At 44.3% G+C, this 14,947-nt stretch overlaps 1 protein-coding gene across 5 annotated transcripts in view; it reads right to left on the reverse strand.

The window, feature by feature from the left end:
- The window catches only part of CHD7 (chromodomain helicase DNA binding protein 7), a 211,760-nt gene that overhangs the window by 73,642 nt on the left and 123,171 nt on the right, over positions 1-14,947 (reverse strand). For all 5 annotated transcript variants that reach the window (XM_074318933.1, XM_019752431.2, XM_019752430.2 and 2 more), the window contains one exon: positions 10,254-10,684. In XM_074318933.1, coding sequence (XP_074175034.1) covers positions 10,254-10,684 — 431 coding nt within the window. The remainder of the gene's footprint in view (positions 1-10,253; positions 10,685-14,947) is intronic.

Consider the following 14,947-nt stretch of genomic DNA (forward strand, 5'->3'; position numbering starts at 1 on the left):
AGACATTCCTCTTCCAAATTATAATTTGGGAAGCTGGAATGCACAAAGAGGGCAGTTTTTCCAGTTGGGCAGAAGAGCACGTTATTGAAAAAGAACATCCCTTAAACCAACAGGACGACATTGAGGATGAGGCCACAGAGCTGCCTGGCGCAGACACAGAGCCTCCCACAGCTGCATGAGGGCTGCTCACCGGCCAGTGCGACCCACGCGTGAGCATGACAGCAGAGTGGGGAACGCTTTCTAATTGTGGATCCGAAGGGCCTCAGCGATAGAGAAATCCTGTCAGCCCTCGCTCCTCTCCACAGCCTGCTCTGCCTCCCACACTTCCTAGCTCAGTGACATGGAACCCACCCACCCGCCTCCACGTGGCACCAGACTGCCCAGCTGAGAAGCGAGCCTCCCTGGCTCGCCCTGCGTCAGCCGACTCCCATACTCATCGAAGCAGAAGCTCCTCAGCATCGCCACAGGCTCTCTGCAGTGTCTGCAGTTGGCAGCATTGATCTTATTTTCCTACTTTTCCCAAGTCCCGTGCACTTCATGCTGCAGACGCGCAGAACTAACTCTCCTTAAGGCGTACACTTCTCTCGCCTGCCTCCACTTTCCCCCCAGTCTACTCAGCTGCCACACTCAGCGTGGACATCACTCACTCAGACCAGCATTTTCTGGCCACCACAGTCTGGATCAGTAAGAGCCCACTCCACCGAAGGCCTCATGAATACCCCACACAAGGGATATTTAAAAGGCACAAAACTTGGTGGGAACGTTACCACAGTGCATTAAAACCAAAGCAGTGTGTGTGTGTCTCTTTCTCCAACTATCCTGGAAGCTCAAAAAGAGGAGAAACTGTCTTCTTTTTCTTTGTGTTTCTAGTGCCCGAGCAGGTAGGTTACTAAAAATGTTAGCTGATGGGTTTAACTAAACAGTGCAAGTTACAGGGGTAACAACAACACACACACACAGCCCCTACTATTTGCCAGGCACTACTCTAAAGTGCTTTTCTCATTAACTCATTTAAGAACCCCACACACAGATTCTATCTTTATGATTAAACACCTGTGACGTTCAGTAAAATGGGGCTGACGTACTCCCCGAATAGAACGAACCTTCACAATTTTTCAAAACCAGTGTATTTATGTACTTCCCCTCCGTCCGCACAAGACCTTTCACTTCCCGATCCTTATCGCCCGTCATTATTGGTGCAACCGAGACAGAGCCCCCCACTCCTGAAGCGAGCTGACAGCCCTTGTGATCGATCCTGGAGGGAGCACATTTTTCTGGGGATGGTGCTGGTGGTTTGAAAGGCCACTGTCCCTTTCCCAGCTTTTTCCTCGCATTGCATCATGAGTGGGGGCACACTGGTGGGCAGCTGGATGTGCTCGGGGTCCAAGCTAAGTGACACGTAGGTCGCCTCTGCCACATCAAGCTCTAAAGTTCTGCAACTGCCCCCAATGTGATCAAAGCACACACCAGGGTGATGAGAATTCAATGAGAAAAGGCACTAGAACACAAACTCTATATTCAGAGAAGAGAACCTGTCAGGTGGACGGACACTATACGACATCTACCATAAGGAAGGAGTCAGTCAGCTCATGGCGGCAGGTGTCTACCACGGTGGGCCACGCAGCATCACCTGAAGAGGGGCTGGGTGAGCTCACCCGAACCAAGACAGAGCACATAGACAGTAACTAATTCTGTGGGGTGAGAAAGAGGGCAGGCTTTTTAAAGAAGGCTTTATGCAAAAGGACAGAACTTACTAGAAAGCCAGCTAGCTAGCTGCCCTGATTTAGTGCAAAACAGAAGACAGGTAAACACTGAGCCTAAGGATCTAAGGCCTCGAAAGAGAGTTCGAAAGGGACCCTATTATGGGAACAAATGTGATGAGAAGAATGTGGTCAGTTAATGAAGACGTGTGGACGGTGGGAGTTCTTAGTCCACCAGACCCTTCAGATGGGACAAGTCAGTGGAGAGTCTCATCACATCGGGGAAAATCAACTCTTGAGGCTTGGGTCATTAACATGAATCAGATTTGCTTTCAGGGACTCAAGTGAAAATGTCACACTATAATCTTTTAGAAGCAGAAACATATAGCCTTATGTTTTGTATTCGCAAAGGGCTTTTTAATTAAAAAAAAAACTGAACCTAAAGGATAAGCAAGAGAGAGGCTCATGGCATGGGCTGTTTGTTCATACTGCAATTCTACTAAGCTGCTGTAATGAAATACGTAATAAGCTGTCACAGTCAAGGTCAAGGGCTCAGTGCTGTAGACAGAAAATCACCAACCCTCTCGGTGTAGGCGTATAAGAGTCTCCTCTAAATTTTTAAACAATGAAGAAGAAAATTAAAAGATAAAGAGGCAAACTAAAAAAGAGACAAGGTAAAGTACTAAAAGTTTAAAAGGATCAATTAAGGCAACAATGAAACATGATACATCAGAAGGTAAAGTTAGCCCAACAAAACAAAAATTTTAAATAAAGTCCTAAGACTAAAATATATCTAACAGCTAAACGTGAATACAATAAAATGCAGATGACAAATTAATGAAGAAAGAGACAAAACAAACTGCATGACAGATAATAAATCCAAAGGTCAACACCACACAAAGGCACTCGGCTCCCCAGGCGAAGGCCCCAGGAGCCTTCAGCAGATGCTCAAACGTGTGCGGTTCTCCACAAGGGAGCCCTGGGCAGAGGGCATCAGGGCAGGATGGGGGTACAGGAGCCAGAGCTGTCAGCGGGCATCTGGGCGGGATGGGGGTACAGGAGCCAGAGGTGGCAGAGGGCATCTGGGTGGGATGGGGGTTCAGGAGCCAGAGCTGGCAGAGGGCATCTGGGCGGGATGGGGGTTCAGGAGCCAGAGTCGGCAGAGGGCATCTGGGTGGGATGGGGGTACAGGAGCCAGAGCTGGCAGAGGGCATCTGGGTGGGATGGGGGTACAGGAGCCAGAGTCGGCAGAGGGCATCTGGGTGGGATGGGGGTACAGGAGCCAGAGCCGTGTGTGACCCCTGCACGCCTCTCTGCCCCGACACAGCCTCTGGGCGCTCTGAGTTGCCCAGCCTGGGGCCCACACACGTCACCCCAAGCAGGTTTTTACCACCAGCAATTCCTAAACTCCACTCACAAATTCTTCATGCTACACTTCTAGCTGAGAAAGAGAAAGGAGTTGAGAAAAGAGAGAGAGAGAAGGGAAGGAAATTCTATTTTATTTCTGAAAAACAAACACGATTTCAGTGACAAATTACTAATACTTTGTTTTTTAAATTCGCTGAAAGTCGCTTTAGAGGATGGAACACCTCGAAAACAAACAACGTAATCTAAATTGTTGCCTTACGCAGCTCTTACAGCATCAAGTGCTCCCTAAGCACATTAACTGTGCTAAATTTTCAGGAAAGGAATAGCAAAGAAAGTTAGAAAAGATACAGAAACCTAATTCACTTTCATTTAAAAATGTGTATGTCAAACTCAACATGCTTCACCATTACCTTTCACGATCAAACTTCCCAAGGGGGAGGGAACTGAGGGGGAAACAGGTTCCATGCTCAGGCCGAGAAGTGGCGGTCCCAGGCCTGGGGCCAGAACTTGTCAGGGTACAGGGCCCACATCCGCGCCCTGGGACGGCCCGGAGGGGTCTGGCCTCCTCGGGAGACCTCCTGAGGAGCCCAGCTCTGGCCGGGCCTCTGGGGTGTCCTTCAGGCCTCGGAAATGGCTCCTGGTGAGTGTCCTCTCTCAGGTGGGACCATCCCCGGGGGCCTTGCAATAACGTTAGGATCCTGTCCTGAGGACAGCTACAGTGCTGACCATTCTATTTAAAGAAGAATGTTTTAAAAAATGAAAGAGAGAGAATGTGCAGTTGGAAACTCTCCTGAAAGAGCCAAATCCATTCTTAGTATCGAACATATTCTAGAGGTAAAAAAGACTCATCGTGCAGTCAAGAGTTGTGAAATCTAAAGGCCACTGCGTTGTATGATTGACGTAAGAGCTGCCAGGGGGAACACGGAAAAGAAGTGCAGTTACCTGAGCACAGAAACCTTCAAAAACACGGGGCCTGTGGCTGCATGGCACTGGCGGGCAGTTGCAGACAACACAAAGAACTGAGTAAGTTAGACATTCTTACAAACTGATGAAAGCGGAATGCCTCTCAATGTCCCTTTGCTAGAGTGTATTCTTCCCAGGGCCAACACGAGGGCACATAGTTGGCTGCTTGTGCCGAATTTCAAGGTGCCACTCATTTATGCACAGCATTCCCAGGACCCAGGAAGGGGGACAAGTGATGGATGGCAGTCAGAACCGCACCCCCTAGATTCTTAATTATCTTTTCTGATCAGCCAGGGAGTTAATACAACAAATGAGATGGCCTGCCCACGCACATTTTCATCAGGTGCTGTAGGTAGGTGGAGAATTAGAGCAAATGGTACAACCAACACGGAGAAAGTATCACCACCCACCCTAACAGGAGAAGCTGAACTGCCACTGAAATTATATTGTTCCTGCAGGAATCAGGGCTACATACAAAATTAGTATTCTAATGCAAGTTCAAGGTGTTGTCTTTCCAACATTTAAAAGAGAGAGAGAGAGAGAGAGAGAGAGAGAGAGAGAGAGAGAACAGTGCCCTTTTTCTTAATTCACTGTCCATTTCCCTATTTAGCATGTGAAAGCTAAAGCCACATAGACCTCTATGTAAAGGTGGCTGAAGTGAAGGCTGGCATTTTCAGATGCCTGATGCTCTTGCGGTGGTTTCCACGAGCACCCAGTGACTCACAGGGGCCTTTCTCCGGAGGGAAGACAACCAGCCAAAACCTGTACAGATCATGTGACAAATTTTGCATTTGTACAGAACTCCATGCTTTTCAAAAGGCATTTTGATACAGACATTTTTAATAATAATTGTTTACAAATCAACCTATGGTTCCTTCTGCTCTTTATCTTCCAACTCTAACCTCACACACACACGTACCATGGCAACAACGTGTGCTCCACCCTAAAATTCGCCTGAAGAAAGACTTCAAAGGACTGTGTCTCCAGAAAGATCCCCCTTCACATGCTACTGCTGCCCATGGCCTCCTCACCCCTCAACTTTCATTTGATGGGGACAGTGCGAGTTGAAAGTGGGATCTATATCACCGTCTCCCATGGAAACCAAAGTGGCAGCGGGCCACCACTTTGAAGTGCACTGCAGCTCACTGGACGGGCAGGAATGAATTTCCAGCAGGCCCAGTGTGGTCCACTCCTACATCCAGCGCAGAGCACGGGGTGGCCGAACTTGCTTTTAAGGGTCGATGTTGCTAGGCATTCTCTCCCCAATGAGTCTAAACTGAACCGCATGAAGTCAAAGATAGCAGGGTCTGTATAGAAAGCAGCTGACAACTCTCCCTCCCTGCTCATTCAGCTGACCGAAGACAAATCAGACAGAGGACGGGCCACAACATAGCCTGTCACTGGCAACGGAAAGACTGAGGTGGTGCCCCTAAAGGAGAGAAGGATTTAGGCTTTAAAAGACCCAACGGGCTCTTGGTCAAAGAGAAGATAACCTTTGAGACCAGCAGAAAAGGGGGCCTCTAGTCCCATCCGTGACCTGGAACTGGGATTTAATGCACCAGAGACTGGGCAGGGCAGACGAGTGGGCAGAGACCCACACACTCACGGGCACTTTTTCTTCCTCGTTTCTCTCCAACTGAAAAGGGCACGAAACACCATCTTGTGACCACAAGTTAAAGAAATCTACACCCTCTTCTGCAGGCACAGGGTCCAAAATACTTAATTCAGTCTTTCCAATTAGGTAGCCTCGCATCAAGACGAAATCACAGCATTTGAGTAAAGCAAAGAGCAAGAGACTGAAAAGAAGCCAGGCTGTGGTTTAATTCATTTCATTACCTATGTGCCTGATGGAGACATCGGACGCGCTGGGTTCTCTGTACTTACTGGCAAACTAGTTCATGGTTTGCTTTTGTGCCTAATCTCTACAGAGAAATTTTACATGTACAAGAGCACACTATAAAACATGCATTAGTTTACCAAAATATACTACCACTGGGCCTTCTGACTGAATAAAAATATTTCTTGGGCAAAATGCTGACACTCGCTTAGCTCACCACTGAGAAAACAGCATCTGAAAAGCTAGGCTCCTCAGAAGAAAGCTGCCACGTAAATACTAATAATAGTGATAGTGTGATTTGCAAAAAGTACCCTTTACGTGTTTTTGGTGCTTTAAAAAATAATAATAATAACAGCAGTATGTTCATTTTTCAGTTTTAAATATCTTCAGTCTTAATTGAGAAATAGCATTTTAGTTTTCGACTAACTTTAGAATGGAGGGTGGAAAAGAGAGCAAGGGGCAAGATATGTTCCTAGAAACTGCACTGGAAGCAACTCTCCATGGCTTCATTTAGCTGAAGCGTCAGGAGCCAGGTCACAGTCTCTGGCTGAGCCCCTCTTCATGTGCCCTCAAAGAATCTTTATGTAGCTAAATGAACCACTAACTGCTTCAAGAGTCATTCAAAGGAAGCACTTCCTCCAAATTCTCTCTCATCCGACAAGGGCCAGGCATACACCACAGAGAACGTACTGAAAAGAACGCAGACCCTCGTATTTCAGCTCCACGAATCCTTCCATGTGCAAAACGGCATCCCCCCCAGCCCCCAAATGCCCTCGCTTTTATTTCCAATATTAATTGCCAATATTTGAAAGCTACAAGGACACCTGGGGAGATTACTGTAAACAATGGGCAGAAAAACACACATTTAACACAAAAAGGAAAGGGGGAGGGAGGGAGAAAAGATACATTTCTCATAGGAAAAAAGGATGTGGCCCATTTGTCTCATCATTAAGATTTTAAGCATTTTTTTAAGACACACTGAACGTCTTTTTCTGTTTCACTACCAGTCTGTGTGTCAGCTTTTGGGCAAATTCTTTTAAGTTCTCCTGTACAGGCAAGGCAAATATAATTATATTTTGGTTGCCCAAAGGGCCAGGTTCACTGGGAATGGCCACAAATTCAAGCCTCAGCCACTTTGTGGACTGAGGGAGAATGACAGATACCAGCGAGGACACCAGACAGACACACAAGAACACCAGCCACATTTTCTCAGGCCCTTTATTACGGAGTGTGAATGACGCAGAACAAGCTCTGTCCCTGCTGCAGACACGATGTGGAGCCAGCCAGACCACCAGGGGGTCACTTCCGTCACCCCCGGCTCGAAGGACAACACGTTTGCCTGTGGAACCTCACCACGGATACGGCTACAGGCTACGCCACGTTCTTCACTTCACTTCTGTGTATTCCCTCTATTTGAGCCCTCTGCAGGAAAATTATTTTCTATATAAACAAATTCATCAAGTTAACTTATTCAAGGATGGAAATAACTGGTATCACATAACATTTTACAAAACAAAATTGCCACTGCTGTATTCCAGCGCTGAAAAGCAGACTGCTATGGCAATTCAACCCCGGTACTAACATAACCCAAACCCCCTATTACCTTCATCACCGCATATTCAATTTACATAATTATTCTGCTATGCTATTCAGAATTTACATGTAGTTGTACGCACTCTACTTATCCTTGCTTCAGAATGCTGTTTCTTTTCTAGATGTAGCAGAACAATGAGACCACAATCCAACACTCTCTATTCATGTGACCAACAGAAACCCTGTGGCTCAACACAGTAATGGGTTGGTTTGTTGACCTACTGAAAATCTCTATTCCATTACCATATTCTTGGACAGCCATCCCCATGGACAACAGGGAAACCTCTCAGGAATGTCCTCGCCACACTGCATAAATCAGCAAGTGGCCCTACAAGTGGTCAAGTCACCAGGACCTGACTCTCGGTGCCACCGCTGCGTGGTCTCCTTAGTCTCTGGGCCATGTGACACCAGGTCCCTTTTCACTCGCAGATCTCCACACTCAACAGAAGAGAGTTCCATTCAAATATTTTCCATACCGCTTGGGGAAAAGCAACTAGAATCTACAGGAGGCACGGACTGGGGTTATTAGCCAAAAACAACAGGGGTGGGGGGTGTACTAGACTTTCTTCTCAGGAGAAAATAATCATGTGCCCATCTTCCTACCAAAAGCACGTGACTCTGGGGCAAAGCCATTCCTCAGAGTCAGCCGTGCCAAAAACGTCCTCTGCACAGACGACTCAAACTTCAGGATGGGCAGCTCAGAGCACGCAGGTGGGGCCTGAGCCGAAGGTTCTGCTAATGGGTGAAGACAGGTCTGCATCTGTACCGAGGAGGCCCGGGATGCCCAGAACTCAACTGGATTTGATGCCCCAAGTGCCTAACAGTTGTGTGCGCTGTTAGGGATATTTCAGTAAGTGTCATTGTTAGCATCAGCATTTTAATAGCTTCCCCCAATGTATTCTACAGGAGGTAAGGATATACTGAAGTGTGTTTTTAAAGATAGGGCCAGTTCAATGTAGACTCAGAGCTTGAAGGCATATATATACGTGGAAATTTATGACAAGATCCACAATATAGCGTTTTTTTTCTTTTATATCAATTTTTACCATTAGGTGGTAGAGTCAAAAAACTGAGATAGAAACTGAAGGCAGACACACCTTTAGGCTAAAACTAGCCTTGGTGCTGTATTTTATGAGCCCTTGAAAGCTTCTTTAGAACACAGACTTACATTTTAAGCTAAAAACAAAACAAACAAACAAACAAAAAACATTCTTTTTAGATTTTGCTTCAATGTTTTTCTCCAAAATAAGCACATGCTTCCTCCTACCAAAAGCTTAGATTTAGTATTTAAAATATTTTTAGAACCCCTCCCAAATCAGACTGGCATTCTAACCACGTCCCCCTTGCTCAGACTGCTTGCACTGGACACAGTACCTACAAACAGCAAGTATTTAATGAACTACTGCTTAAATAAATGACAGCAGAATTTGTAAAGGGTTGTGGGTTGAGAAGAGTGTTTATAAGGAGAAAATAATGGTTGGCAATTAAGGGGCCACATCATGAGGCATCAAAGAACGTTCATAAGTAAATGCAAATATTAATTTACCAGTAAGATTGAGCTATTGAATATAATTCAATTATTTTTGACACCATAAAAAGTACTGATGGCAAAGATTTTTAAATGACTAGTGTCAAGCTTCCAAAACACTACAGAATAATGTACTTGGGGTGCTCAGATATTTTCAGCAGGAAGTTGAAAATGCAAGTTTGTTCTTTCGCTTTGCAGCAGCATCTCTCTACAGCCACAGCAATCACCTCCTGTCTCTGTGTCCCTTGCATGCACGCACAGGAAGGTGTACAGGTCACGAGCTCAGAAAGATCACATGAAGCTGTCGGCCACAGAACTGAGCACACATATGTACATGCACACGTGTGTACGCATATGTACATGCGGGCGGGAGGCGGGGCGTGTTTTCTAATGGAGTTTGCAAACAGGTTCAGATTAACCAAGTCTGACCATACTTCCATCTGGAAACTATATTTTCTAACATGAGCCATATTCTGAAAAATAGATTCAGATGTTTGGAATTGGTTCAGAACAGTTGTAAGAAATGCTCAGTACAAATGAAAAAAATTAGTCTTCAATGTCTTCTCCTCTCAGCTTTTCTTACTGAGTAAATATGCCTTCTGGGGGGCCAGAGAGCTGGTGGGGGAAGTACGGAGGGGGCGCATGCAGTGGAGCAGGCTATTTTCCTAGAACCTAAACGGCATGCTCTTCTTGAATGCATATCTAATGGATGGATAACTGCCATTTGATTTCTCCCAGGTTGCCCACTCGGATTTCAACCCTGCCCCTGGAAGCCTTACTCCGCCAAGTGGACAGAATTAATTCTCCTGTTTCAACTTCTGGGAATCGGGCTGAAAAGCTTTAGTGAAACGTAGCAACCTGTCCTGCTTCTATAATCCTTCTTTCCCAGTTTTGCACTGTCACCAAAAATGAGGCTGCTGGTCTACGCTTACAAACAATGATGCTGGTAATCTGGTTCTATCTGTTAAATGACAAATTTTCACCAAAAACTACAACAAAGTGATTTTAAAATAAATAATTTTTATCCAGTAAAGTCTAAAAGGTACCATCCAAATCAACAGTTCGTAATAATCAAGTCCTCAATTTCAGAACGCATGAAAATGGTACCTTTTTAGTCTGGATATCAGAGAGAGAAACTCAGCAATGATGGCCACAGGCAAAGGCCCCCCCGGGGGCCCCCCGCCCGCCCCGGCCCCCAGGCTGCCGCTGCGCGCTGCCCACTTCTGAGCTGTGCTTGGTGGCACTGTTTCTGTGGGCCGCCTACCTTGACTTCTTGCTGGCCTTGGGTTTTGGCGTGGTGGTTTTTGCTTTCTTTTCCTTTGGCTCTTTGGGAATCTTAGGGGCTTTCGGGGTCTTGGGTTCCTTGGGCTCCTTTTTCTCCTTGGGTTCTTTCGGTTCCTTCGGATCTTTTTTTGCCTTGGGCCTTTTCTTTTTCTTTTTTTCTTCTTGAGACCCGTCTAGTGAGTTCCTATTTAGTTCTTGGTTATCAACCCCACCGGGGAAGTCGTCTTTACCAAAACTTTTACTGGAATCCTCGGCAACAATGTGGTTGTTTTTCTTTTTCTTCTTCTTTTGCTGTGGCTGCTGCTCTATCGATGGCAGGTAATCATCACTCTTCACTAGCTGAGTGTTCGGTCCACTAACCTGAGTCATATCCGGCACTGGTTTCTCTAGAAAGGGCTCCGATGGAGAATGCTAAGAGACACAAATAGGAATTGAAATTAGTCTATCATTCCTCATAGTGAAGAAAGGAACTGAAAGTTAGTGGCTGTTTTTGAAGTTTACTCTGCACTCAAGGTAGCAAACATTTTACCAACTATACCGTTGTAAAATCTATCACTGTCTCTCATCCAAGAAAAGCTATTCTTTAACAAGAAAGCTTTTAAACAAACAGAGTAAAAAGGGGAAACTTAGTAATACAGTATAAAATTTAGTTCAAGGAAAAAAACCAGTTCTCATTCAGCTAATGACACTGTCCATTTTCTTAGAGCTTGTGTAGGAAATGGTGAATGACAAAATAGTAGCAAAAGCTAAACCATAAAGAATGAATTTGAATGGAATTCTTTTCCCCATGTGGGAATGGGAACTCAAATTAAAGACATATAATTAAGCCACTTTTAAAAAGAACCAGTGGACTGAGCATTGCAAGACTCAGGTACTGTGAAAGTTTGAAATCAAAGTGTAAATGCATCAGTCTTATAAGTACAGGTCATTTCTGATTTAAATAACATTAAAATGCTAAATTGAAGGCACATATCCAAACTTAATTACTTCGAATTGGTAAAATTTCTTATACTAATATAAAATGCTGACAGTATTTTTCATAGGTTATTAAAGCTTCACATTTCCAAATTTCACTGAGGCAAAGAGAACCCAAGCAGTCAACTTGGCATGGCTTGCAGATGTGTGACACGCGCTAGGAGCCTCCCCTGAGATGGTCGTAAATATGGCAGAGAACACTGACAATTGGGATGGGAAGCTGAGTGGTCAGCTGAGATCAGGGACAGTGACTCTGCCTTGCAGTGCCCGATCCAAACCAGGGCAGGGTAGGGTGTCATCTCCACTGTCAGTTATGACAGCGAGTGAACCTTTACATTTCAACGAGATACTTGAACATATATACTTGCAAATGCTACTCATTTCCCTTTTCATGTTCTCCAGACACTTAACAGTAACTATAATATCAACAGCAGCAACAAGAGCTGCTAGTGTTTCATGAAGAATCTTACTATGTGCTGAGTACTTTACACCCCTGACACCCCTCAATCCCCACACCAGCCCTGAGCGCTAGGTATGGACACTGACACTCTAAGATGCAAGAACACGCCAAGGAGTTACAGACGTATGTGACAGAACTGAGGCAGACATCAAAGCTCACCGCTGCGGAGCCCACGCCCCACACACCACCTCCAAAAGAGGAGAAAGCAGGAGAACTCAGGTCCCAGCCTGCACAGGACTCGCGATTACTCAGGAGCTCTAGCTTACCATCAGCAAAGCACTACAGATTAGATTCCAATACAACTAGCATTTACTGAGCAACTATTTCATGCATGTCCTCAGCTGTGTGCTTTCAGGAGTTAGTTCATCTGAATCTCACAACAGAAATGTGATCATCTGTCCCCATCCTTCAGAAAGGAAGCAAAGTTTGAGGAGGGTATGTGACCACGCAAGACCACACCACAGGGGACAGAGCAGAGATTTGAGTCCACGTTTCCTAAATCGTATCTTCTGCCTCTGTTCATCTCCGGAAATCTTATACACGGGTAACACCCTGGGGAAGGCTCCACAGGTTTCACTTGATTTCCAAAGATTTGCTGACCCAAAAATCACTGCCTGAAAAGATAGTAGTTATACTGTATCTACTAAAACCTACCGTGCTTCCCCAAAAATAAGACCTAACCGGAAAATAAGCCCTAGCATGATTTTTCAGCATGACATCCCCTGAACATAAGCCCTAATGTGTCTTTTGGAGCAAAAATTAATATAAGACCCAGTCTTATTTTCAGGGAAACACGGTACCATGGTTACTAAAGAAACCTACATTCAATCCTGCACAAGTTTAAGAGAGAGTCCAGAACTATGAGGTGACAGATAAAAATGCTAGTCCAGGCCCTGCCATTATAGCTTTATTATCTGGGGGAAATCTTTGCACTCATCTGGGGTTCTTCCTCCATCTGTAAAAAGAAGGGTATGGGTTAGATGATTTGCAAAGTCTCTTCCAAAATCCTATGGTATTAGAAAGACTTAAAATACACATTGCCCTTTCTTAGTCACACTGAGAGAGAAAGAACCCGGAAGAGTGAGGATACATAGGAAGAGAGAAGCAAGGCCAGAGGTCTGAGGAGGGACTCCTAGCGAGTGCACACGAGCGGATTCCACACAGGGACAGCCAACCAACCAGACATTGAGAAAAGTCACCCTGCCCTTCGTGCTTCTCACACACTCTCTCAAAAGTCACCCAAGGTACTGTCCAAATTACCATCACCTGGAATGAATAGGATCTAACTGCTTTATTTTATTTAAGTTACTGAAGCCGAGTTAATTGTTACATATTATTTCCTAATGTAAATCAGAAGGGAAAAGCTCTATCTTTTTCTAAGGGACACAGAGATCAAACTTATTTGGGACAGCTATTTTTCAGGAAATGGGAGAAAAAGGATTTCCTGGAAAGGGAAGGAAAGAGGAAAGTCTACAAGTAAACAATTCTTAAAGCTTAGAATGGTGAATTAATTCCAGGTATGAATTAATGTAGGTATGTGCTGCCATGACTCCATAACCAAGTATCGTCTTCTACTGAGAGATGCCTGGTACACACTTATGAATTAGAAAAAACATGTACCACCTTTCCCAAAGAGACTGAATATTTATCTACGCACTTTAGCATACAAATGATTTTAGATGCTCCTTTCGGTAATACATAAAGCCATAAATTAGTATCCCTTAAAAAATGTCATCTTCCACAAGGAGGAGAAAATGCAAAGACTAAATATATAAAAGTATTAATCCCGTGTGAGAAGCAGCAGAATTATGTTTTGGTAGTATCTGAAATAGGGTGAAAAGGGTGCTCGGAAACATTATAGTGTTTACCAGACCCACATCTCCTTTAAATCTTTTAGAGAAAAGCTGTTTTTGTAAACATTTAACAAAGAACAGATGGCCTGCCTTAATCATGTGGGGGAAAAGCTGGAGCTCACAGTAATACCCTGAAACGTCTCCCAGGCCCAGCCACGTCCTGCCCACCTCCCCACACACCGCATGGGACAGTCTTCCTAATGCTACTTAATTTTACAGCGGACATTTCCCCATCAATTCCCACTGCGTGGCAGGTAATCAATGCCATTAACATCTGATATTACCATACAGGACATTCCTAAAACCTCTCATGTATTAGAGCAAATGTGGAGAATGTTAGATACCAAAGGTATTTTTAAATACACCCTATAGGAGTTTCCACGTGACACATTTTCTATCATAATTCCATATGCCGATTGGAATATTATGGGATATATAAGAACTGTGCCATAGACTTTTATTTCCTTCCCCCTTATCCTCACCCTCCTCCCATCTAGCAACCCTCAGTTGTTCCTCTATGTCTCCAAAACTGTTTCTGATTAGTTCATTCACTTATTCTTTTCTTTAGATTCCACATATAAGTGAGATCATATGGTATTTGTCTTTCTCTGTCTGACTTATTTCACTTAGCATAATGTTCTCTAGGTCCATCCATATTGTTGCAAATGGTAAGATTCCTTTCTTCTTTATGGCTGCGTAATACTCCATTGTATAAATGTACCACAGTTTCTTAATCCAGTCGTCTACCGATGGGCATTTCAGTTGTTTCCATGTCTTGGCTATTGTGTATAGTGCTGCAATAAACATAGGAGTGCATAAAACTTTTTGAATTAGAGTTTTTGATTTCTCCGGATAGATACCTAGGAGTGGAATTGCTGGATTATAAGGTAGTTCCATTTTCAGATTTTTGAGATACCTCCATACTGTTTTCCATAGTGGCTGCACCAAACTGCAATCCCACCAACAGTGCACAAGTGTTCCCTTTTCTCCATATCCGCGCCAGCACTTGTTGTTTGTTGACTTATTGATGATAGCCATTCTGACTGGGGTGAGGTGGTATCTCATTTGTGGTTTTTATTTGCATTTCTCTAATGATTAGTGAGCTTGAGCATTTTTTCATATGTCTGTTTGCCATCTGTATGTCCTTTATAGAAAAATGTCTCTTCATGTCCTCTGCCCATTTTTTAATTGGGTTGTTTGTTTTTGTGGAGTTGAGTGAGTTTTTTACAAATTTGTGACATTAACCCCTTATCAGATATATCATTGGCAAGTATCTTTTCCCATTCCGTAGGATCCCTTTTTGTTTTATTGATGGTTTCCTTTGCTGTGATAAAAATTTTTAGTTTGATGTAATCCCACATGTTTATTTTTTCTCTTACTTCCCTA

This window comes from Rhinolophus sinicus, linkage group LG14, assembly GCF_036562045.2.
Source record: "Rhinolophus sinicus isolate RSC01 linkage group LG14, ASM3656204v1, whole genome shotgun sequence".
Classification (NCBI taxonomy): Eukaryota; Metazoa; Chordata; class Mammalia; order Chiroptera; family Rhinolophidae; genus Rhinolophus; species Rhinolophus sinicus.